Raw genomic sequence first — 26,261 nt, 5'->3', positions numbered from 1 at the left:
AAAGATAAATCCTAGCTGGGCATAGTGGCACATTCCTGTAGTCCTAGCTACTTGGGAGGCTGAGGCGGGAGGATCCCCTGAGCCCAGGAGTTTGAGGCTGCAGTGAGCTGTAATTACACATCACACTCCAGCCTGGGTGACAGAGTCAGACTCTGTCTCAAAAAGAAAAAATCCTTTGGGGCAGTGTGATTGTTACAGCATTTGATACTTGAATATTTTTGTATGTCCAAAATTTAATTTAATTAATTATTTATTTTTGAGAGGGAGTCTTGCACTGTTGCCTGGGCTGGAGTGCAGTGGCACGATCTTGGCTTGCTGCAGCCTCCGCCTCGTGGGTTCAAGCGATTCTCCTGCCTCAGCCTTCCGAGTAGCTGGGATTGTAGGCACCCACTACCACGCCCAGCTAATTTTTTGTATTTTTAATAGAGACAGCGTTTCACCATGTTGCTCTGGCTGGTCTAGAACTCCTGACCTCGTGATTCGCCCACCTTGGCCTCCCAAAGTGTTGGGATTACAAGCATGAGCCACCATGCCTGGCCTATGTTTTTTTTTTTTTTTTTGAGACGGAGTCTGGCTCTGTCGCCCGGGCTGGAGTGCAGTGGCCGGATCTCAGCTCACTGCAAGCTCCGCCCCCCGAGTTTACGCCATTCTCCTGCCTCAGCCTCCCGAGTAGCTGGGACTACAGGCGCCCGCCGCCTCGCCCGGCTAGTTTTTTGTATTTTTTAGTAGAGACGGGGTTTCACCGTGTTCGCCAGGATGGTCTCTATCTCCTGACCTCGTGATCCGCCCGTCTCGGCCTCCCAAAGTGCTGGGATTACAGGCTTGAGCCACCGCGCCCGGCCTATGTTTTTTAATTTAAAAAAATTATTATACATCCCAGCAGCAGAAGGAAACTTCAGGAATATTTTTAATGTCAAACTCTTTCCTATTCTCCTGAGGGATAGAAACTTATTTATGGAATTTTGAGAATTGTATTTATTTATTTATTTATTTTTGAGACAGAGTCTCACACTGTTGCCCAGGCTGGAGTGCAGTGACGCGATCTTGGCTCACTGCAACCTCCACCTCCCAGGTTCAAGCAATTCTAGTGCTTCAGCCTCCTTAGTAGCTGGGACTACAGGAGCGTGCCACTATGCCCAGCTACTTTTTGTATTTTTAGTAGAGACGGGGTTTCACCATGCTGGCCAAGCTAGTCTTGAACTCCCAACCTAAGGTGACCAGCCAGCCTCAGCCTGCCAAAGTGCTGAGATTATAGGCATGAGCCACAGTACCCGGCCATGTCTGTTTTTCTTTTGGTGAAGAAGAAGGACATATGGTCTCAAAAAACTTGAGTAACTACAGGGCACATTCAGATGGAAAAGAGTTATGACAGTGTTCTTCAGGGCTGTGGAAGGACATAGAAGTTGGTCATTTTCATATCATATGTAACTTCTTTTTTTTTTTTTTTTTTTTTTGAGACAGAGTCTCGCTCTGTTGCCCAGGCTGGAGTGCAGTGGCATGATTTCGGCTCACTGCAACCTCCACATCCCGGATTCAAGCGATTCTCCTGCCTTAGCCTCCTGAGTAGCTGGGAGTATAGGTGCCCACCGCCACACCCGACTAATTTTTGTATTTTTAGTAGAGACGTGGTTTCACCATGTGGCCAGGATGGTCTCGATCTCCTGACCTCGTGATCTACCCACCTTGGCCTCCCAAAGTGCTGGGATTACAGGCGTGAGCTGCCGCACCTGGCCTGACATTTTCTTTTTATTATTCTATTGAATAATTTGTAATCTGATGTATGATACTCTTTTAGGAAAACATAGATGCATCATTTGGCTTTTCAAGCCCTATGCCCAGCCTGGGCAACATAGTGGGACCTCATCTCTACCCAAAAAAACACAAAATAGCTGGGCATGGTGGCGTGCACCTGTGGTCACAGCTACTTGGGAGGCTGAGATGGGAGGATTGCTTGAGCCCGGAAGTTCAAGGCTGCAGTGAGTTATGATCCTGCCACTGCACTCCTACCTGAGTGACAGAACGTGACCCAGTCTCAAAAACAAACAAAAAAACACAACCCTATCCCCTATTGCTCCTCTCAGGGCAGTATTTTGTACTGGCTCCTATTGAAGTTCATAATGATTCTATAGGAGAGATGGGAAGAAGTCCCTGGGCTTTCTGGTTTGCCTAAAATTGGTTGATTTCCTTGTATAGAGCAGATAGATTTTTCATCTCTGGCAAAATGTTGTCACTGTGTATCCCTTTTCCTCTTGGATTTGATCTTAGAGTCACTTCTAAAATAGTTTCTACTTTAACTTTTTGGGAATTTGACTGTGGCATCATTTAAGAACTGTTTTCAAGAACACTAGAGACCCACCCAGACATGAGTTGTGTTGATTACTTTATATGTGACCATTTTCACTGTTCCAGTTCTCTTATTCTTGATTGTAGGTGAGATTGCCATGCTTGGTGGTGTGGGAGAAGAGAATGAGAAACTGTGGAGCTTTACCAAAAAGGCCTCGCACATTCAGTTGGACAGGTAAAAGAGTTGTGCCATTTGGACTTACTTTTAAGCATTTGAACTATGTCTGCTTTTTTCCTCCCTCTGTTCAAGATTCTGATTAAGGGAGATAGAGAATATATATTTCAAGGTTTTCAGGCTGGCATGGTGGTTTACACCAGTAATCCCAGCATGTTGGGAGGCCAAGGCAGGCAGATCGCTTGAGGCCAGGAGTTTGAGACCAGCCTGGCCAACTTGTTGAAACCCCGTCTCTACTGAAAATATAAAAATTAGGCGGGCATAGTGGCGCATGCCTGTAATCCAGCTACTTGGGGAGGCTGAGACAGGAGAATTGCTTGAACCCTGGAGGCAGATGTTGCAGTGAGCCAAGATTGTACCACTACACTCCATCCTGGGCAACAGAGCAAGACTCCATCTAAAAATAAATATAAAATAAAATAAAAAATTATCCGGGTGTGGTGGCGTGCGCCTGTAGTCCCAGCTACTCAGGAGGCTGAGGCAGGAGAATCACTTGAATCGGGGAGGTGGAGGTTGCAGTGAGCTTAGTTCGCACCACAGCGCTCCAGCCTAGGGTGGGGGACAGAGTGAGACTCTGAGGGAAAAAAAAAAAAAAGCGTTTCACTGCCCATTACCACTGTTACTAATGAAATAGTTGTGATTGTAATCCTTGGTATAGTATTACTACAGATTTTTTCAATCCAATGTGTAAAAGAATTGTTAAATTTTAGAAATTCTCAATGTATTGTTGAAATGGAGTCATATTCCAGTAAACCAGATCGTTTGGCATAAAATGAACAGTTATGATCCTACCAATTTTCTGTCTTGCTTATATTTATTTGAAAAGAGAATCTTTGTGTAACATCTTGCAAATCCCCTACTGCCATAAGAATTACTTACTGGGGGCTTCAGGATCTTTCAAGCTTGTGACTGCTCTAAATTTTTTTTTTTTTTTTTTTTTTTTTACTTTTTAAAACAGTTTTATTAAGATATAAATTCATAGACCATACAATTCACCCATTTGACATATGCAATTCAGTGGTTTTTATTATATTCATGGAATTGTGTAACCACCACTACAATCAATTTTTTTTTATTTCTTGTGTTTTTTAACTGTCAGTTAGAGGTCTCATAACACATGAGCTTTGTTTCCTCAGCTTACCAGAAGTACCTTTACTGGTTGATGTGCCTTGTTTATCTGCTCAGTTGGATGACTCAATTCTTAACATAGTGAAAGACCACATTTTTAAGCATGGAACAGTAGCATCTCGCCCACCAGTACAGATAGAAGAACTAATAGAGAAACCTGGAGGCATCATTGTACGATGGTGTAAGGTATGTAATTCAGAATTCTAGAAATAACTTCCACATTATGGGTTTGAGATTTGAGGGCTTTTCAGATTTTTTCATTGACTACTTTTAAATACATTCTTTTCTTCCCAAACAAAAATCTCTTTTACTTTACAGTAAAATGAAGTCACAGGGAACACTGAGGTAGTTCTTCCAGTTTTATTTTTATTTATTTATTTTTTTGAGACAGAGTTTCGCTCTTTTGCCCAGGCTGGAGTGAAGTGGCGTGATCTCGGCTGATTGCAACCTCCATGCCCTTCCCCGCCTGCTGCTTCCCCCAGGTTCAAGCCATTCTCCTGCTTCAGCCTCCTGAATAGCTGGGATTATAGGCCCCTGCCACCACACCTGGCTAATTTTTGTATTTTTTGTAGAGACGAGGTTTCACCATGTTGGCCAGGCTGGTCTTGAACTCCTGACCTCAGGTGATCCACTCGCCTCGGCCACCCAAAGTGCTGGGATTGTAGATGTGAGCCACTATGCCTGGCCTTTTTTACTGAAATGAAGCCTTGCTCTGTTGCCCATGCTGGAGTGCAGCGATGCAACCTTGGCCCACTGCAACCTCCACACCATTCCCTCTCCCCATCCACCCAGGTTCAGTAGCTGGGACTACCGGCACTACACCCAGCTAATTTTCTGTTTTTTTTTTTTTTGAGACAGGGCCTGTGGCCCAGGCTGGAGTGCAGTGGCCGGATCTCAGCTCACTGCAAGCTCCGCCTCCCAGGTTTATGCCATTCTCCTGCCTCAGCCTCCCGAGTAACTGGGACTACAGGTGCACGCCACCTCGCCTGGCTAGTTTTTTGTGTTTTTTAGTAGAGATGGGGTTTCACCGTGTTAGCCAGGATGGTCTCGATCTCCTGACCTCATGATCTGCCCGTCTCGGCCTCCCAAAGTGCTGGGATTACAGGCTTGAGCCACCACGCCTGGCCTAATTTTTTGTATTTTTAATCGAGACACGGTTTTGCCATGTTGGCCTCGAACTCCTTAAATCTCAAGTGATCCACCCACCTTGGCCTCCCAAAGTGCTGGGATTACAGGCATGAGCCACTGTGCTTGGCTGACATTTTCTTTTTCTTTTTTTTTTTTTTTTTTTGAGACGGAGTTTCATTCTTGTTGCTCAGGCTGGAGTGCAATGGCATGATCTTGGCTCATCACAACCTCCACCTCCCGGGTTCAAGCGATCCTCCTGCCTCAGCCTCCTGAGTAGCTGGGATTAAGGCAGCTACATTTTTAGTAGAGATGGGGTTCCTCCGTGTTGGTCAGACTGGTCTCAAACTCTTGACCTCAGGTGATCCACCTGCCTTGGTCTCCCCAAGTGCTGGGATTACAAGTGTGAGCCCCCTGCCCAGCCAGATTTTCTTAAAAGGAATTTTTTTTTTTTTTTTTTTTGTAAACATGCTGTTATTTCATAACAGGACTCTTTTTCATTTTTATTAATTTTCCTATCAGTGGACCTAGTTATTTCCAGGTTTTTGCTATAAGTATTTTTACTTGTGTTTCCTTATGAACATATGTGAAGTTTGTAAAATATTAATATTTACCTAGCTGTAAAATTATGAGGTGGTCTTAGAGTATTGGATCCATACACTAATAGGTAATAACAAACTTTCCACAAGATGATTGTATCAATTTAGCCTTCCAAACAGTATATGAGTTTCTGTTATTCCATATCTTGACCAATAATTGGCATTGTGAGACTTTATATTTTTGCGTAAATGTACCTTGTTGTGGTTTTATTTATTTGTTTGTTTTTGAGACAGGGTCTTACTCTGTCACCCAGGCTGGAGTACAGTGGCACAATCATGTCTCACTCCAGTCTCAACCTCCTGGGCTCAAGTGATCCTCCTGCCTCAGTCCTCAAGTAACTGGGACTTCAGGCATGTGCTTCCATACCCAGCTAAGTTTTGTAATTTTTTGTAGAGATGGAGTTTTGCCATGTTGCCCAGGCTGGCCTCAAATTCCTGGGCTCGAGTGCTCCATCCGCTTCGGCCTCCCAAAGTCTTAGGATTATAGGCATGAGCCACCATGTCTGGCCTTGTTGTGGTTTTAGATTGTATTTGCCATATTACAAATTAGGTTCAATATTTATAATATATATTTTTGGCCATTTATATTTCTTCTCCTGTAGAATACTTATTTATGTCTTTTACCCACTTTTCTATTGGTGGCTAATTAACATACAGAATATATGCAGGACCCCTAAAAATTAATGGGGATTCTGTATACTGTATGTTAATTATGTCTTGGTTATTATGAATGATGTATGGTTTTGGGAACCTTATTGAATCTTTAATGTTTTGTCTTTGGCATTGATTAAAAAACATGCCATTTCTTCAAAGGAGGCAGACTTTTTTATATCAGACTGGGAAATGTAGAACACATGGTTCAATAAAGAAAAGAAGGGTGCTCAGGCGCAGTGACTCACGCCTGTAATCCTAGCACTTTGAGAGGCTGAGACGGGAAGATTGCTTAAGCTCAGGAATTAAAGATCTGAGATATGGTGAAAACCCATCTCTACAAAAAATACAAAAAATTAGCCGGGCATGGTGGTATGCACTGGAAGTCCCAGCCAGCTACTTAGGGGGGTTGAAGGAGGAGGATGGCTTGAACCCAGGGTATGGAGGCTGCAATAAGCCGAGATCATGCCACTGCACTCCAGCCTGGGTGACCAAGTGAGACCCTGCCTCAAAAAAAAAAAAAAGAAGAGCGATAATGATGTGATGGCATATTTTCTATGGCCTTCCCAAGAATACCCCATATTCAGCACGTGGGCCTGGCTGCTTGGTCCAAAATGGCTCCATTCAAAGTTTTTAAGCAGTGATGGCTGAGAGAAGTCATTTTCTGTTTCTCAGCTAACATAAAGCTTTTCTCCTTAGGTGGATGACGACTTTACAGCCCAAGATTACAGGCTCCAGTTTCGTAAATGTACTTCAAATCATTTTGAGGATGTATATGTAGGTTCTGAAACTGAATTCATAGTATTGCACATAGACCCCAACGTTGATTATCAGTTCAGAGTCTGTGCCCGAGGAGATGGCCGACAGGAGTGGAGTCCTTGGAGTGTTCCCCAAATAGGTCATTCCACATTGGTGCCTCATGGTATGCTGCTAACCTTTTCTCTCCTGAAGCCTAACTGTATATTAGAATACCTGCATTCTGTGCTAAGGGCAGCACACTGACAACCAGCTATTCTAAGCATAGATCCTGAATTGATAAGAACAACATGCACCTTGTATTTTACTCAGATTACCTCATGTGATTTTTGTTTTCATCAGTTCTTCAGAGACCAAAAAAAAAATGCTGGACTAGATTTTTAGCCTCACTGAAAACCAAAGATTGAAAATATTGTGTAGGACACTGATACTCCTTTTTATTCGTCTTCTTTTTTTTATATTTTACTTTTATTTAGTTAGTTTTTTTTGAGACAAGGTCTCACCTCTGTCGCCCAGGCTGGCGTGTGGTGGTGCAGTCATGCAGCCTGACCTCTGGATCCTTCTGCCTCAGCCTCCCAAGTAGCCAGGACCACCTGCATGCACCACCACACCTGGCTAATTTTTTTTGTTTGTTTTTTTGTAGAGACCAGGTCTTGCTATGTTGCCCAGGCTGGTCTCAAATTCCTGGGCTCAAGCAGTCCTCTTGCCTTGGCCTCCCAAAGTCCTGGGATTATAGGCGTGAGCCACTGTGCCCAGCTGATGCTGATTTTCCAAACCCTCAAGAAATACCTGGAGAGAGACATTTTCTTAAAAGTCTGATTTCAGGGCCAGACGTGGTGGCTCATGCCTGTAATCCCAGCACTTTGGGAGGCCAAGGCAGGCGGATCACAAGATCAGGAGATCGAGACCATCCTGGCTAACACGGTGAAACCCCGTCTCTACTAAAAATACAAAAAGTTAGACAGGCGTGGTGGCGGGCGCCTGTAATCCCAGCTACTGGGGAGGCTGAAGCAGGAGAATGACTGAACTCGGGAGATGGAGCTTGCAGTGAGCCGAGATCGCGCCACTGCACTCCAGCCTGGGTGACAGAGCGAGACTCAAAAAAAAGTCTTATGATTTGAAATTGATCTCTCTCCTGCATTCTTGTTTAGAAGATGTAGACTCATTTATTAATTAGATTTTTATCAGGTTGGAATAAGTTCAAGCAATTATGCTTGAACTATGATTTTATTAGATAAGAGGTAACACTTATTTGATTTATTATGTCAAAATTATGCAGGCATATACTAAAATCTTTTTTGTAGTTTGTGGGACTGATCATGATACCCTGTTAATGGAATCTTTTATTTTATTGAACTTGACCATGGCCCCTAAGAGTAGTCTCCCATTTCCACGTTTTATTTAACATGTCTGTATTGAAGATATCCCTCAAGAGATTCTAACAGTTTTCAATATCTTTGCTTTTAAAAAGAGTGGACAGCTGGTTTTGAGGGGTACAGTCTGAGCAGTCGAAGAAATATAGCACTCCGGAATGATTCTGAATCATCAGGTGTTCTCTACTCCAGAGCTCCGACTTATTTCTGTGGACAGACATTAACATTCAGGCAAGTAGACATTAAAACATCTTACCTGCCTCAGGAAGCAGAGTGAAGTGCTCAGAGCATACATGAGCTTTGAATTCAAAACATCCTGAATTTATTCCATCATTTATAGGCAGTGTTACTGTGGGAAGGCTTCTTTATATCCTGCAGCTGTAGTTTTCTCATCTGTATTCATAGGGTTATTACATAGATTAACTGGGAAATGTATATAAAATGCTTGATATTTAATATGTTTATATCTGTCTTCTTGGTAAGTAGAGGTAAGTAGAATATCTCTCAAAAGTCAATCTTAGGCTGGGCACGGTGGCTCACACCTGTAATCCCAGCATTTTGGGAGGCCGAGGCGGGTGGATTACCTGAGGCTGAGAGTTCGAGACCAGCCTGATCAACATGGAGAAACCCCGTCTCTACTAAAAATACAAAATTAGCCGGGCATGGTGGCACGTATGCCTGTAATCCCAGCTACTCGGGAGGCTGAGGCAGGTGAATCACTTGAACCCAGGAGGCTGAGGTTGCAGTGAGCCGAGATTATGCCATTGCACTCCAGCCTGGGCAACAAGAATGAAACTCTGTCTCAAACACACGCACTCACACACACAATTAAAAAGTCAATCTTAAAAATTTAGAGGCCAAGAGGCCGGATGCAGTGGCTCACACTTGTAATCCCAACACTTTGGGAAGCCAAGGCGGACGGATCACTTGTGGTCAGGAGTTCGAGGCCGGCCTGACCAACATGGTGAATCCCCGTCTCTACTAAAAATACAAAAATTAGCTGTGTGTGGTAGCGCATGCCTGTAATCCCAGCAACTAGGGAGGGTGAGGCAGGAGACTCACTTGAACCCGGGAGGCAAAAGTTGCAGTGAGCCACTGTACTTCAGCCTGGCAACAGGGTGAAATTCCGTCTCAAAAAAAAAAAAAAAAAAATTAGCCAGGTGTGGTGGCGGACACCTATAATACCAACTACTCAGGAGGCTGAGGCATGAGAATTGCTTGAACCTGGGAGGCGGAAGTTACAGTGAGCTGAGATCGCGCCACTGTACTCCAGCCTGGGTGACAGTGAGACTCCATCTCAAAAAAAAAAAAAAAAAAAAAGCACGGGCCGGGCACGGTGGCTCATGCCTGTAATCCCAGCACTTTGGGAGGGCGAGGCGGGCAGATCACAAGGTCAGGAGATCGAGACCATCCTGGCCAACATAGTGAAACCCTGTCTCTACTAAAAATACTAAAAATTAACTGGGTGTGGTGGCGGGCGCCTGTAGTCCCAGCTACTTAGGAGGCTGAGGCAGGAGAGTCACTTGAAGCCGGGACGCGGAGGTTGCAGTGAGCAGAGATTGTGGCACTGCTCTCCAGCCTGAGTGACAGTGCGAGATTCCCTCTCAAAGAAAAAAGCAAAAAATTTACCAGCCAAGAATTTATTTCGTCCTTTGTGAGTCATTAACAGCAAGTCTTTGTAAGAAAGAATGCTGTAAACATATTATGTATATGCTACTCTGTAAAGTAAAACTGAAAGCAAGCCTCCCTTACCACTGATTAATGTTGTTTCTCTACCCATTTCTTTCTGTAATGGGAAAGTTTCTTTTTTCTTGTTTTCATGTTATCTGAAATATATTCTTTATAGTCACGTTTCTAAATAGCTCTTTGTAGAAACCATAGACCAGTTTTGACTTAGAGAAGTAAAGTTTGCCTGATTTTCACCATACTCACCTTAGTGTAACAAGCTCTCCTCTAAGTTTTAAGTCTTGAGATGGGATTTTATTGTGAATGCTTGACCCAAGTTCCTCTTGTTCTCAGGGCCTTATTATTTAAGGCATGGAGAATATCTGAATATTTTATTTAAGCCAATGTTGCTGTATTCCTCTCCAGCTAAGTAATTTGAATTGTCAGCAGTTGTCAGAATATACTAGTTTATGTTTTGTCTAATTTTTGACACCTCTTCTCACCCCTTAATGAAGAATGACTCAGTAACCAGAAAAATACCAACAGAGAGAGAGAGAGAGAGAAAAAAAGACGAATACCTAAAATATATTTAATTATTCCCCAGGTAATCATGAGTTTTCTGTACCCCTTCTCTGCTTATGTCCCTTGTTTACAGAAGCACTTCCGTTAGTGACTCTCCTGAGAACAAGGTATTTCTGTGCAATGACAGCTTCCTACCTTGATAAATTCAGGCCAGATATCTCAGACTGCAATAATGATGATGATGATGATAATTGCAGTTAATGGCCGGGCGCGGTGGCTCATGCCTGTAATCCCAGCACTTTGGGAGGCTGAGGCGGGCAGATCACAAGGTCAGGAGATCGAGACCATCCTGGCTAACACGGTGAAACCCCTTCTCTACTAAAAATACAAAAATAAATTAGCCGGGCATGGTGGCAGGCACCTGTAGTCCCAGCTACTTGGGAGGCTGAGGCAGGAGAATGGCGTGAACCTGGGAGGCAGAGCTTGCAGTGAGCCGAGATCGCACCACTGCACTCCAGCCTGGGCAACAGAGCGAGACTCTGTCTTGAAAAAAATAATAATAATAATTGCAGTTAATATTTAAACAATATTTACTGTGTGTCATGTACTGTCTTAAGTATTTTACTTGTATTAACTCATTTGATTTTCATAGTAACCCAGTGAGATAGACGTATTTATTTTAGGGATGAGGAAACTGAGGCACAGAGAAGTTATTTACCCAGTGTCACACAGCTAGTAAATGCCAAAACTAGGGTTTAAATCCAGGCAGTTCAACTCCAGAGTGGTCTGTATTGCTTCTTTTTCATCTTTTTCATGGGAGAGTTAATATGATTCTAGTTGGTATTGAAGTCTACAATTTCTCCATTACTGTGTCCTTAGCTCTTTAACTTTTACCTCTGATGACCTTTTACCCCTTGATCTGATGCTCTCCTGCTTTTTAAATTCTTCCTCCTTGGACACATGGTAATGTCTGATAGATTGCATAGTTAGGTTTATTTCTTAGGTCATTCAGTAAATATTTATTAAGACATTGGAACTTATACAAATTGATTTAAATTCACCTCTGCTGACCATGCTGTGAAAGACACAGTAGGTCTCAATAAACTGTTAGTGTGTCTGGCCTTTCCTAAAGATGCATCACCAGGCCCCACTTGGCAGGGTGATTAACTAAAATTCAGTTAAACTCAATATGATCGTAGCCAGCCTTTTGCATTTTTGTCATTTTTTTCTTTTGACTGTGGAATGAAATGTTTTCTCCCCTTGTTTAAAGGAATTTCAGGCATCAGCAATGAAGCCAGAGATGTGAATGCGAAGGGAGTCCATGCATAAGGGAGGAGCAAGTGGGTGTACTTGAATCAAGAGAAATAGTATTTAGTTTTTTGAGGGTGCTTAGGGCCTAGTAATTAGAAGGGAGCTTATACTCTTGAAGGCACTACTTTGTTATTTATCCCAGTCGGTCCCTGCTGAAGTTTCTGGAAGGCTTAGAGCTGCTGAAGCCAGAGAAACCTGTGATACTGGCTGGACTGTAACAGTCTCTAGACCCACTCTCATTAGATGCCCAGGTCTGCTAGCAGCCCCCTCCTTCCAGATCTCCCTGACTTCCTATGTAAACATTCCTGCTCTTTCCTTCTAAGATTTTCTGATTTTTTTTTTAAGGTTTATTTTCTTTCTTTCTTTCTGTTTTTTTTGAGACAGAATCTCGTTCTGTTGCCCAGGCTGGAATGCAATGGCACGATTTCGGCTCACTGCAACCTCCACCTCTCAGGTTCAAGCGACCCTCTCACCTCAGCCTCCTGAGTAGCTGGGACTACAGGTGCCTGCCACCACACCCGCGTAATTTTTTGTATTTTTATAGAGACGGAGTTTCACCGTGTTACCCAGGATGGTCTCAATCTCCTGACCTCGTGATCCGCCCTTCTTGGCCTCCCAAAGTGCTGGGATCACAGGCGTGAGCCACTGCGCTGGACCTATTTTCTTTCTCATTCCCCTCCCCAGTTCTCCCCTTCTTTTTAAGACAAGGCCTCGCTGTGTCGCCCAGGTTGAAGTGCAGTGGTGCAATCTCAGCTCACTGCAACCTCCACCTCACAGGTTCAAGCGACCCTCTCACCTCAGCTTCCTGAGCAGCTGGGATTACAGGAGCCACTACCACACCCAGCTAATTTTTGTATTTTTTGTAGATACGGGGTTTCACCATGTTGCTTAGGGTGGTCTCAAACCCCTGAGCTCAAGTGATCTGCTCACCACAGCTTCCCACAGTGCTGGGATTACAGGCGTGAGCCACTGCACCTGGCCCTGATTTTTTTTTTTTTGGAAGACAGACTCTTACTCTGACGCCCAGGCTGGAGTGCAGTGGCACAATCTTGACTCACTGCAACTTCCACCTCTCAGGTTCAAGCGATTCTCCTACCTCAGCCTCCCAAGTAGCTGGGATTACAGGCGTGTGCCACCATGCCCAGCTAATTTTTTTGTTGTTGTTAGTAGAGATGGGGTTTCACCACATTGGCCAGACTGGTGTCGAACTCCTGACCTCAAGTAATCTGCCCACCTCGGCCTCCCAAAGTACTGGAATTACAGGTATGAGGCACTGCGCCCAGCCGATCTTATTTTTTAACCTTATTTTTACTTTCTCTTTACCACTGCTTTTCTCTAAAAAAGAGAGAAAGCTACAAAAATTAGCTGGGTTTGGTGCTTTGCACCTGTAATCCCAGCTATTCAGGAGACCGAGGCAGAAATGGACTGAACCTGAGAGGTAGAGGTTGCAGTGAGCAGAAATCGTGCCACTGCACCTCAGCCCGGGCGACAGAGCAAGACTTCATCTGAAAAAAAAAGAGAGAGAGAGAAAGCCTGCCGTTGCAAGTGGCATGCACCTGTAGTCCCAGCTACTTGGAAGGCTGAGGTGGAAGGATCACTTGAGCCCAGGAGGCAGAGGCTGCAGTGAGCCCAAGATTGTGCCACTGCACTCCAGCCTGGGTGACAGTGACACCCTGTCTCTAAAAAAAGAGGGAAGGTGCTTTAGGTGCTAACAGCCTTCTTTAATCCTAATAGTCTAGGAGGTAGGCTGTTACTGTCTTTCTTTTACAGAGAAAAAACGAAAGCAGAGAGACTAAGTGGCTTGTCAGGATTCAAATCCTGGCAGTCTAACTCCAGTCTGTGCTCTTAACCACTGTGTTACCTACCTCTCACTACTAACGTTAGGTGGGCAATCAAAGGAATAATAAGGCTATTCTTCATTAACTTTTTCCTTCAAAGGACATTAAAAAGTTGATGTTGGCCGGGCGCAGTGGCTCAAGCCTGTAATCCCAGCACTTTGGGAGGCCGAGACGGGCGGATCACGAGGTCAGGAGATCGAGACCATCCTGGCTAACACGGTGAAACCCCGTCTCTACTAAAAAATACAAAAAACTAGCCGGACGAGGTGGCGGGTGCCTGTAGTCCCAGCTACTTGGGAGGCTGAGGCAGGAGAATGGTGTAAACCCAGGAGGCGGAGCTTGCAGTGAGCTGAGATCCGGCCACTGCACTCCAGCCTGGGCGACAGAGCGAGACTCCGTCTCAAAAAAAAAAAAAAAAAGTTGATGTTCCAGTTACCTATTGTTGTGTAAGTACTTCATAACTTAGTGGCTTAGAAGAACTATAGGCATTTGTTTTGCTCAGGAAACTGCAGTTGGGGCAGAACTTGGTGAAGACAGCTCATTTCTATTTCATGTGGTATTAGGTAGAGTAGTTCAACTAGGGATGACTAGTCCTCTAGTCTGCTTCAAAGATGGCTCACTCACATGGCTGGCAGATTGGTTCTGATTCTTTGTTCCTCTCCATGTGGGCCGTGGCTGTTTGGGCTTTCTTACATCATGGTGACTGGACTCCAAGAATGAGCATGTTAAGAGATAGGAAGTATAAGATGCCAGTTTTTTTTAAACCTGGGACTGGAAACTGATTTAGTATTACTTATATCATATCCTTTTTTTTTTTTTTTTGAGACGGAGTCTCATTCTGCTGCCCAGGCTGGAATGCAATGGCACGATCTCGGCTCATTGCAGCCTCCACCTCTCAGGTTTACGTGGTTCTCCTGCCTCAGCCTCCTGAGTAGCTGGGATTACAGGGGCCTGCCACCATGCCCGGCTAATTTTTGTATTTTTAGTAGAGATGGGGTTTCACCATGTTGGCCAGGCTGGTTTCAAACCTCTGACCTCAGGTGATCTGTCTGTGTTGGCCTCCCAAAGTGCTAGGATTACAGGTATGAGCCACCGCACCCAGTCAAAACTACTTTTTTTTTGGAGATGAAGTCTGCTGTTCAGGCTGGAGGCGCAGCATCTATCTGACCACCGCACCTCTGCCTCCTGAGCCAAGCGGGACTCCTCCTGCCTCAGCTCCTTGATTACAGGCGCCAGCACATGCCTGGCTAATTTTTGTATTTTTTAGTAGAGATGTGGGTTTCACCATGTTGGGTCAGGCTGGTCTCGACCTCTGACCTCATGATCTCACCCACCTCCACCTCCCAAAGTGCTGGGATTGGCAGGCACGAGCCACTGCACCGCCCAAAACTTTTTCTTTTTTGAGACTGCCTAATGCCTGTGGCTGAGTGTAGTGGCCGGGATCTCAGCCTCACAAGCTCACCCGGTTTGTTGCCATCTCCTCCTGCTCTGGCCTCCTGAGTAGCTGGGATCATGCTCGCCACCGCCTCGCCAGTTTTTGTATTTTTAGTAGAGACGGGGTTTCACCACAGCAATTGTGATGGTCTCATCTCCTGATTCGTGATCCGCCTGCCTCGCCTCCCAAAGTGCTGGGATTACAGGCTTGAGCCACCGCGCCCGGCCCAGTAAAACTACTTTTCTAAAATGTAAGGACAGTTCTCCTGATTAACTCCAATCTTTTCTCTTTGCATGAAGCTGATTGTTTTGTACAACCCTTATTCCACTCAGGCGGTATTTATAGTACCTGCTATTGTAGGGAATGCAAAGTTTAAGAGAAAAAGAAACGCAGAACCTTTGGCTCAATAGCAAATAAGCAGTTTGTAAATGAATGTAAGAAAGATTCAGACTGCGGTGGAATATAGAAGGAAAGGTTACTTCTAGATCAACAATTGGTGAAGTCTTTATCTCAAGTAGAGCTGGAAAGTACAGTTGCTGGGGCCGGAAAAGCAGGAACCAAAGTTATGGAGGTAGAGAAAATGCATGGCTGGGCGCAGTGGCTCATGCCTGTAATCCTAGCACTTTGGGAGGCCAAGGCAGGCAGATCACGAGGTCAGGAGATCGAGACCATCCTAGCCAGCATGGTAAAACCCCGTCTCTACTAAAAATACAAAAATTAGCTGGGTATGGTTGTGCACACCTGTAATCCCAGCTATCTGGGAGGCTGAGGCAGGAGAAAGGCATGAACCCACAAGGCGGAGATTGCAGTGAGCCGAGATCACACCACTGTACTCCAGCCTGGCGACAGAGCGAGACTCCGTCTCAAAAAAAAAAAAAATGCAGAGAACACCAAGAACTGAGTCTGGATGGGGTTAATAGAGACAGGGAGTATAGTTGAAGAGAAACCTGGAAAAGTAGGATGTTGCCTGGTGCAGTGGCTCACGCCTATAATCCCAGCACTTTGGGAGGCTGAGGCGGGCGGATCACAAGGTCAGGAGATCGAGACCACCCTGGCTAACACGGTGAAACCCCGTCTCTACTAAAAAATAGAAAAAATTAACCAGGCATGGTGGCACGCACCTGTAGTACCAGCTACTGAGGAGGCTGAGGCAGGAGAATCGCTTGGACCCGGGAGGCGGAGGTTGCAGTGAGCTGAGATCACACCACTGCACTCCAACCTGAGCGACGCAGCAAGACTCCGTCTCTAAAAAAAAAAAAAGAAAGAAAAGTAGGATGTTGTTTTGGACAGGCTGTGTATATTTCTTGTTTAATTCCTGAAGGAAATACCTCTTTTGGAGGTCACCTATGCCCACTTATAAGGGGGACATTTGATACCACATACAGAAATTATTTTTTTTTTCATTTTGCCCAGCTAAGGTGCCATGACAGAGATCATTATTTTTCCCTGACAAAAGGCTCAATAGCCTCACCAAGTAAAACTAAATCAGTTTTCATAGTTTCAAGGGTCATCCTATGTATGTGACTTCTCATGCATTCATAAAGTTAAACTATGCAAAATAATATCAGCCAGATAGATTTTTTGAGCCCTACTACGTGTCAGTTCCAGGTACTTAACTAAGTTAATGCTTGTAAATCCTTATTACAGTCTCATGAGTCAGACATGTTTTTTAGATGCGGAGACAGACATAAAACGATTAAGCAACCAGACCATGCTGCGTGGCTCAGGCCTGTAATCCTAGTGGTTTGGGAGGCCAAGATGGAAGGATTGCTTGACGCCAGGAGTTTGAGACCAGCCTGGTCTCTGTGTCTGCGCCACTACCTTGCTCCCGGCTCCTCACATAATGGGCGGGCCCATCCCCTCTGGGTCGGGCTTCCTCTGGGCCCACTCTTGGCTGGAGACCAGGGACTTGAAGGTAGTTAAGACATGTCTTGCCCTGGAGGGCTTCCCAGCATGTTAGGGGAAATGGGCATCCCACTAGTGAGACACTAGTGAGACACAGCTCCATCAGTTCTCCAAGACACTGTCTCTACAAAAAATTAAAAATTAAGAACTAGGTGTGGAGGCTGCCTGTAATCCCAGCACTTCGGGAGGCCAAAGTAGGAGGATCACTTGAGCTGGGGTGTTCGAGACCAGCCTGGGCTACACAGTGAGACCTTATCTGTATTGGGGAAAAAAAAAAAGAAAAATTTTAAAAATTGAGCAACTAGGCCGGGCGCGGTGGCACACACCTGTAATCCCAGCACTGGGAGGCCAAGGCGAGTGGATCATGAGGTCTGGAGTTTGAGACCAGCCTGGCCAGTATGGTGAAACCTCATCTCTACTAAAAATACAAAAATTAGCCAGGCGTGGTAGCGTGCGCCTGTGTAATCCCAGCTACTCGGGAGACTGAGGCAAGAGAATCGCTTGAACCCAGGAGGCAGAGGTCGCGGTTAGCTGAGATCGCGCCACTGCACTCCAGCCTGAGTGACAGAGTGAGACTCTGTCTCAAATAAAACATAAATAAATAAAAATAAACAACTTGTCTGAGGTTACACAGATCATGAATAGTGATGCTGAGATTCAAATCTTAACCATCTGGACTGTTTGGACTCTGTTTTGACTCTGAGTGAGATGAGAGGCCATTGGAGGATACTGAGCAAATGAATGACATGATCTGACATTATGCAAGTCATTTTAGTTGCTGTGTGAAAAATAGCCTGTAAAGAGGTACAGATACAGGTGGGGAGACTAGTTAGGAAGCTATGTAATAATCTTGGTGAGACCCAATGGTGGCTCGGACCAGAATGGAGCAGTGGAAGTAATGGTAAGTGGTCGGAATTTGGGTATGTTTTTTGTTTGAGAGAGTCTCACTCTGTCACCCAGGCTGGAGTGCAGTGGCACGATCTCAGCTCACTGCAACCTCTGGGTCCTGGGTTCAAGTGATTCTCCTGCCTCACCCTCCCTAGAAACTGGGATTACAGGGATATGCCACCATGCTTGGCTAAGTTTTGTATTTTTAGTAGAGACAGAGTTTCACCATGTTGCTTAGGCTGATCTTGAACTCCTGAGCTGCCCACCTCAGCCTTCCAGAGTGCTGGAATTACAGGTATGAGCCACTGCTTCCGATCAGAATCTGGATATGTTTGGAAGGAAGAGCTGACAGGATTTACTGACAGATTGTCTGTAGGATGTGAGAAAGAAAAGAGTCAAGTATGACCTCAGGGTTTTTGGACTAAGTAACTGGATGGATAGAATTGCCATTTACTGAAGTATATAAGGGTGGTCCTTCTTGAAATTTTGTCTGGGTAGGTGGGAAATAGTATCTCATTGTATTTGTTATTTTCCCCAGTTTTCAGTGAGGTCATAAAACTTTTCATGAATTTCTTGGCCATACTGGTTTGCATGTCTATGAATTGCCTGACTATATACTTGGCCTGTTTTTCTTTTGGATTGCTTCCCATTCATTTATTGATTGCCATATGTTACAACATGGATAAACTTTGAGGACATAATGCTAAGTGAAATAAGCCAGTCACAGAAGGACAAATACGGCATGATTCCACTTACATGAAGTATCTAAAGTAGTCAAACTCATAGAAAGAGGAAATTGAATGGTGCTTGTAAGAGGTTTATAAAATTCTCCACTTACTGATAATAGCTATATTCTGCAACATCGCATCAAATCCTTTTTTTTTTTTTAAAGAGACAGGGTCTCGCTGTGTTGTCCAGGCTGACTTTAAACCCTTAGCCTCGAGTGATCCACTTCAGCCTTCTGAGTAGCTGGAACTACAGGCATGCACCACTGTGCCTAGCAAAATTCTAGACTTCTTTGAGGTCATTTTTGTCCAGATTTCTTCTCAAAATAATTGTCCAGAATATTAAAAATATAGACCCTTCTATACTTCTTTATTATTAATTTTCATAAAACAGGTTGAGATTACAGGCATGAGCCGCCCCACCTGGCCTGCACATTTGAAAGAATAGCTATCAGGTTGGGCACGGTGATTCACACCTGTAATCCTAGCACTTTGGGAGCCACAATCTCAGCACTTTAGGAGGCTGAGGTGGGTGGATTGCTTGAGCCCAGGAGTTTGAAACCAACCTGGGCAGCATAGTGAGACCCCATCTCTATAAAAATTCAAAAAATTTAAAAAGAATAGCTATCTCTCCCAGTGTTTATGGACTAGCATTGTGCTGGGAAAGTCTCTGTATGATCAGTCACCTTCACCAGTCAGCCCAACTGGATGTTCTGGGGGCCTCTGAAACTTTTTTGGCAGGTATGATTTCTCTGGGCCTCTGCCTGCATTTTCTATATTCAAGAGGCTAGGTGGTTTCTTTTTCGGAAGTTTGTAATTTCTTGCTCCTTCTGGTGTCTGTCTGTAGCACTACAAGTTCTTTGGTTCTATAGCAGCAAGCTACCCCACTCTCATCTTCAGTGGCCACCAGGTATCCAAAGTAGCTGGCTCCCTCTCAGTTCAAGTCTTGTGAGAAAGCTACCAGTCCCTCAGGCAGTCTTCTGAAAAGCTAGAGAGCCTGATGCACGTTCCGGTATCTTGCTCTCCTGATACTGAAACTTCAAGTTGTGCCCCTTCTCCAGATCTTGTTGACCTCATCGAGTCATGCTGGCTGCAGCAAGCTGTAGCCCACCTCTTTTCCTTGTTCTCAGCAACCTTCAGGGATCCAAAATTTGCCAGCTCCATCAGTTCTCCAAGAGAGGCAAGACAGAAACGAGTCTCAGCCAGCCCTCTGGAGAGCCGGAACACCAGTCGCCATGCTCTGCTAGTCTCCCTCCCTCTTGAGGGAGAAGTCATAAGCTCAGGTGTTCTGGCCCGGCCCTGAGTTGTGCTGGCTTGGGGGAGGGGTTAATGGGGAAAATGAAAATTATTCTTACCTGTGTCAGTTTGTTCTGTTTGGCTTTGTGCTCGTCTGGTGTACAGCAACTTTTTTTTTTTTTCTTTTTTTTCTTGAGACAGAGTCTCGCTCTGTTGCCCAGGCTGGAGTACAGTGGCGTGATCCTGGCTCACTGCAACCTCCGCCTCCTGGGTTCATGCCATTCTCCTGCCTCAGCCTCCTGAGTAGCTAGGAATACAGGCGCCCACCACCACACTCAGCTGATTTTTGTATTTTCAGTAGAGATGGGGTTTCACCATATTGGCCAGGCTGATTTTGAACTCCTGACTTCAAATGATCCGCCCACCTCAGCCTCCCAAAGTGCTGGGATTACAGGCGTGAGCCACCATGCCCAGCCGGGTACTGCAACTTTTTAACTAGATTTTGGAATTCTCATGAAAGTATTTGGATTTGTATATGTTAAATTGGTGTTTCTGTGGGAGAACAAGGGCTGAGACTTCCTCTTGACGTCTTTCTCCTCCCCATAAAACTTTTTTTTTTTTTTTGAGACGGAGTCTCACTCTGTCACCCAGGTTGGAGTGCAGTGGTGCGATCTCAGCTCACTGCAACCTCTGCCTCTCGGATTCACACTATTCTCCTGCCTCAGCCTCCCGAGTAGCTGGGACTACAGGCACCCGCCACCTCGCCCGGCTAATTTTTTGTATTTTTAGTAGAGACGGGGTTTCACCATGTTGGCCAGGGTGGTCTCAATCTCCTGACCTTGTGATCTGCCTGCCTCGGCCTCCCAAAGTGCTGGGATTACAGGCGTGAGCCACCGCGCCTGGCCCCTCCTCCCATACTTCTTTAGACTGCTCAGATGTGAAATAACTTCAGAAACCTACCCAAATATTTATTATGATCCTGCATGTTTGCCATTTCACAATCAATGATGTTTTGAGGCCACATTGACTATAAACAATCACATCTGTCTTTGGAAAAGCCACATTCTGTTTCACACTTTTTTTTTTTTTTTTTTTTTCTCGCAAAGTTGGCTTTCTGGATGGAGAGAATGGTATGTCGGCAATAGGGATCTGTACATTTCCTATTTCAAGAGCACACGAATTATCAACATCTGAAATGAAAACACAAAAGGAAAAGCTTAAACTTGCCACATAGAAAGTTCTTCAAGCTTGAATAGTGTCTTCATAACCATAATGGGTTTTTTTAGGATTATAATAGTTCTTTTTAAATGCTTTATATACTTAACAAACAGTAATCAAATCATTACAGATTCTCATATGGAAGATTTAGGCGCTGGCAGCAATAGTTACATAAATTATAATGTCAACTATGACAAATTAGGTGTCTGGAGCTAGAATATAAAATAGAAATGTGCCATCATGGCTACAAATGGTTAAGAATATAGATTCTAGGCCGGGCAAGGTGGCTCACTCCTGTAATCCCCGCACTTTGGGAGGCCAAGGAGAGTGAATCACCTGAGGTCAGGAGTTCCAAGACCAGCCTGAGCAACATGGTAAAACCCCGTCTCTACTAAAAATACAAAATTAGGCCAGGCGCGGTGGCTCTAATCCCAGCACTTTGGGAGGCTGAGGCAGGCGGATCACCTGAGGTCAGGAGTTTGAGACCAGCCTGACCAACATGGTGAAACCCCGTCTCTACTAAAAATACAAAATTAGCCAGGCTTGGTGGTGCATCCGTGTAATCCCAGCTACTCAGGAGGCTGACGCAGGAGAATTGGTTGAACCCAGGGAGGCAGAGGTTGCAGTGAGCTAAGATCGTGCCATTGCACTCCAGCTTGGGTAACAAGAATAAAACTCCGTTTCGAAGATATAGATAGGTAGGTAGATAGATAGATAGATTGATTGATTCTAGAGTCAGAATGCCTGGGTTTGAGTCCTAGTTCCACCAGCCATCATCCAGGTAATTAGGGTCAAGTTATTTAGCCATTTTTAATCTTTTTTTCTTTTTGTGCCTCATTTTCCTCACCTATAAAATGAGTATGTTAAAAATAGCACCTACCAGCTGGGCGCAGTGGCTCACACCTGTAATCCCAGCACTTTGGGAGGCCGAGGTGGGGGATCACGAGGTCAGGAGTTCAAGACCAGCTTGGCCAAGATGGTGAAATCCCATCTCTATTAAAAATACTAAACTTAGCTGAGTGTGGTGGTGGGTGCCTGTAATCCTAGCTACTTGGGAGGCTGAGGCAGAGAATTGGTTGAACCCTGGAGACGGAGGTAGCAGTGAGCCAAGATCGTGCCACTGCACTTCAGGCTGGGTGACAGAGCAAGACTCCGTCTCAAAAAATAATAATAATAATAATAATAGCGTCTACCTCATAGGTTGCTGTGAGAATGATAGATAGATATAAAATAATTAAAACAGTGCCTAGAGTACAGCAAGAACTCAATCATGGTTGCTGTTACTATTTAGAAAAAAACAATTGTAGTGAGATTGCTCTTTTTAAGCTAGTGGCTGTTAGGTATCATTCATGTTATATTTTAAAAGTATGAAATGACCTTTCGGCCGGGCGCGGTGGCTCAAGCCTGTAATCCCAGCACTTTGGGAGGCCGAGGCGGGTGGATCACGAGGTCAGGAGATCGAGACCATCCTGGCTAACATGGTGAAACCCCGTCTCTACTGAAAATACAAAAAACTAGCCGGGCGTGGTGGCGGGCGCCTGTAGTCCCAGCTGCTCGGAGGCTGAGGCGGGAGAATGGCGTGAACTCGGGAGGCGGAGCTTGCAGTGAGCCGAGATCGCGCGACAGAGCGAGACTCAGTCTCAAAAAAAAAAAAAAAAAAAAAAAAGAAATGACCTTTCTACTTCATTTACAGAGTTGAAACTGTGGGACAACCAGACAGAAGAGACAGCATAGGAGTGTGTGCAGAAAAACAGGATGGATATGACTCTCTGCAGCGGGATCAAGCTGTGTGCATTAGTACAAATGGTAAGATATAAATAACTGTCATTCTCTTGGAAATATATGAATTATTATAGTAATATATGAATCTGTTCCAGTTTCATACATTTATAGTAGGAGATGAGAAAATTTAGGTATTTTTTTTTTTTTTATTTTTTTTTATTTTTTTTTTATTTTGAAGTCTCACTCCATCACCCAGGCTGGAGTACAGTGGCATGATCATAGCTTGCTGCAGCCTCAAATTCTTGGGCCCAAGCCATCCTCCCTCCTCAGCCTCCTGAGTAGCCGGGACTCCAGGTGCATGCCACCGTGCCTGGCTAATTTTTTTTTATTTTTACTTTTGTAAAGATAAGTTGTTGCCCAGGTGGGTCTTGACTCCTAATTTCCAATAATCCTCCCACCTTGGCCTCCCAAAGTGTTGGGATTACAGGTGTGAGCCACCGTGGCTGGCTGAAAGTTTTGGTCTTAATGACATAATTTATGTGACTACTATGTACCAGGCATTGTTCTAAACTCTTTACAAACAATAAATCATTCAGTCTACATCCCTAGTGCTCTTTAAAAATCACCAGTCAGAGGCCGGACGTGGTGGCTCACGCCTCTAATCCCAGCACTTTGGGAGGCTGAGGCTGACGAATCACGAGGTCAGGAGTTCGAGACCAGCCCGACCAACATAGTGAAACCCTGTCTCTACTAAAAATACAAAAAATTAGCTGGGTGTGGTGGTGTGAGCCTGTAATCTTAGCTACTTGGGAGGCTGAGGCAGGAGAATCGCTTGAACCCAGGAGGCAGAGATTTCAGCGAGCCGACATCGTGCTACTGCACACCAAGCTAGGCGACAGTGTGAGACTCCGTCTCAAAAAAAGAAAGAAAAAAAGAAATTCACTGGCAAGACATGTTAATATTTTGTGTTGTTGGCTGGGCACGGTGGCTCACGTCTGTAATCCTAGCACTTTGGGAGGCCGAGGTGGGTGGATCACGAGGTGAAGAGATCGAGACCATTCTGGCCAACATGGTGAAACCCCATCTCTACTAAAAATACAAAAATTAGCTGGGCCTGGTGGCCAATACCTGTAATCCCAGAGGCTCAGGCAGGAGAATTGCTTAAACCCAGGAGTTGGAGGTTGCAGTGAGTCCAGATCATGCCACTGCACTCCAGCCTGGGCAACAAGAGTGAAACTCTACCTCCCAAAAAAAAAAAAAACAGTGTTGGTGAGTCAAGAATTTGGTAGAACAAGATTCTTTCTTGTTTGTTCCATAAGAAACAGTCTTGCTATTTCACAGCAGGTAATTTTGTAACACTGTCAAGTTTCTTTTCATGACATTGATATGGGCAGCTCATAGTCTGCTGGAAGAGTAGAGTCCTGGACAGAACTCTAAAATCTGTGTCTAGTTGGCATTCCAGATTTTTTTAGTCTGAATTAGGAAATGAGCTATGTTACCAGTAATCCAGAAACTATTTCAGATCTCTTAGTTATTGCTTACATGTAAATGACTCTTTACCTTAACATTTTAGGTGCAGTTTTTGTCAATGGAAAAGAAATGACGAATCAGTTACCCGCAGTTACCTCTGGGTCCACTGTCACATTTGACATTGAAGCCGTGACTCTGGGAACCTGCAATAATAATGAAGGTGGACACTTCAAGCTTCGAGTAACTATAAGTTCAAATAACAGAGAAGTGGTTTTTGATTGGTTACTTGATCAGTCATGTGGTTCTCTTTACTTCGGATGCTCATTTTTCTATCCTGGATGGAAAGTGTTAGTGTTTTAGATGTTTGGGTGCTTGGCTTTTGTTTTCAGGGTTTAACATAGCTGTCCTCAGCCCAGCATAGTTGTAATTCCTTTAAAAAAAAAAAAGAAAAGTTGAATTCATCTCTAACTTAGGCCGTTGGAAATGGAAAGTGTTTACTGGATTCATTTTGTAATATTTTAGCAAAAAGAGACTTGAATGTTGTGGACAAAATCATATAATTCAGTCATTTTTATTTTTACCATACTGTTAAATATCACATCACAGTAAAAATCAAATTGGTTTTACAAGTATGAGAAAATATAGAAAGTTCTATACCCTTCCACTCTACTTCTTAAAGTGGTTATTAGACCAGGAAAACTTAATGTGATATTATTTTTTAAATCATCATAAAGGATCCAAGTCCATGTAACTCTTTAGAATAAAACAAGAGGAATAGATCAGATAGAAGAAGCTGTGTAATGTATTAATACATCCACTCATGTGCTGTCCACATGAATGTGTTGACTGTGCTTTCCATGTTCAGGTATTTGTAAGCAGTGTGGACTTTTATCTCATCTTCAATAATCTTTAAGTCCCCAAAACATTATAATGTTTTCTTTTTTTTTTGAGACAGAGTCTCGCTCTTGTCGCCCAGGCTGGAGTGCAGTAGTGTGATCTCAGCTCACTGCAACCTCTGTCTCCCGGGGTCAAGTGATCCTCCTGCCTCAGCCTCCTGAGCAGCTGGAATTACAGGCGTCTGCCACCACGCCCGGCTAATTTTTGTATTTTTAGTAGAAACGGGGTTTCACCATGTTGGCCAGGTTGGTTTCAAACTCTTGACCTCAGGTGATCCACCCGCCTCAGCCTCCCAAAGTGCTAGGATTATATGTGTGAGCCACTGCACCGGGCCAATTTTTGTATTTTTTTAAATGCTTGACCAAGTGTCTATAATAGGCAAGTAGTACCTTTGGTTCTTTCATTGCAATTTGATTCAGTATAGGCTACAGTATTTTTACAGGGTAAAACTACTTATGGAAGTAGTATGCACAGCAGTGTTAGCCATTTCATATGTATGTAATATGCACATGTGTGTATCCAACCTGCCTGTGACGTGCATTTTACTCTTTGCAGAGTATGAGCTACAGTCCAGTTTAATGTCAGTTTGATAAGTGGTCTCTTAGCAGACCAAAAAAATACAGGATAAATACTTAACCTTTTTTTTTTGAAAACTTAAATTTATGTGTAAAATATTTATTTGAAGGACTTTAATATGTAAAAATAATTGTCTTGCTATGCCAGCCGCTACGGATTTTATTTTAATGTGAATTATTTTTTTCATTTTTACCAGTAGTGAAAAAGTAGAAAAGCAAGTATGATATTTTTGTAAGATAATTTATTTGGGGATTCATGTTCCCTGTTAGACAATCATGACCTTTTCTCCTTGTCTTTTTATGTATAAGTAAGTAGAATTTCACTTGTTTAGAGATTAAGAAGATGTTCTAGAATGTACATACCTTGTCCAGCCATCAGAATCAAAATAAAAAACTAAAAAAGTTCAGTGTGTGTACTTTTTTCTTCTGTGAGATTTGGTGAATCCAGTTTTAACCTACTTTTCATTATAAGGGAAAACAGGCTTCTTGTGACTACAGTCATTTTAATAAAACATTGTAACTTGTGAAAGGTTACATGTACTTTCTTCTTGTACTTTCTTTTAAAAAACTTTTTAAAATTATTTTTTGTAGAGAATGAGGGTCTTGCTTAGTCCAGGTTGGTCTCAAACTCTTGGCCTCAAGCAGTCCTCCCCAGCCTTGGCCTCCCAAAGTGCTGCGATTATAGGCATGAGTGGCCACACCCA

The 26,261-nt window shown here is 44.0% G+C and overlaps 1 protein-coding gene across 1 annotated transcript in view; it reads left to right on the top strand.

Moving 5' to 3' along the window:
• Positions 1-25,964, top strand: part of CRLF3 (cytokine receptor like factor 3) — a 51,975-nt gene extending 26,011 nt beyond the window's left edge. Inside the window, exons 3-8 of the mRNA XM_003912572.5 lie at positions 2,431-2,518; positions 3,655-3,832; positions 6,721-6,943; positions 8,249-8,381; positions 22,587-22,699; positions 24,189-25,964. Of these exons, the coding sequence (XP_003912621.3) occupies positions 2,431-2,518; positions 3,655-3,832; positions 6,721-6,943; positions 8,249-8,381; positions 22,587-22,699; positions 24,189-24,445 (992 nt within the window). The 3' untranslated portion in view covers positions 24,446-25,964. The remainder of the gene's footprint in view (positions 1-2,430; positions 2,519-3,654; positions 3,833-6,720; positions 6,944-8,248; positions 8,382-22,586; positions 22,700-24,188) is intronic.
• The last annotated feature ends 297 nt before the right edge of the window (positions 25,965-26,261 follow it).

Source organism: Papio anubis, chromosome 17, assembly GCF_008728515.1.
Source record: "Papio anubis isolate 15944 chromosome 17, Panubis1.0, whole genome shotgun sequence".
Lineage (NCBI taxonomy): Eukaryota > Metazoa > Chordata > Mammalia > Primates > Cercopithecidae > Papio > Papio anubis.
This window is presented reverse-complemented; position numbering and strand designations above follow the sequence as displayed.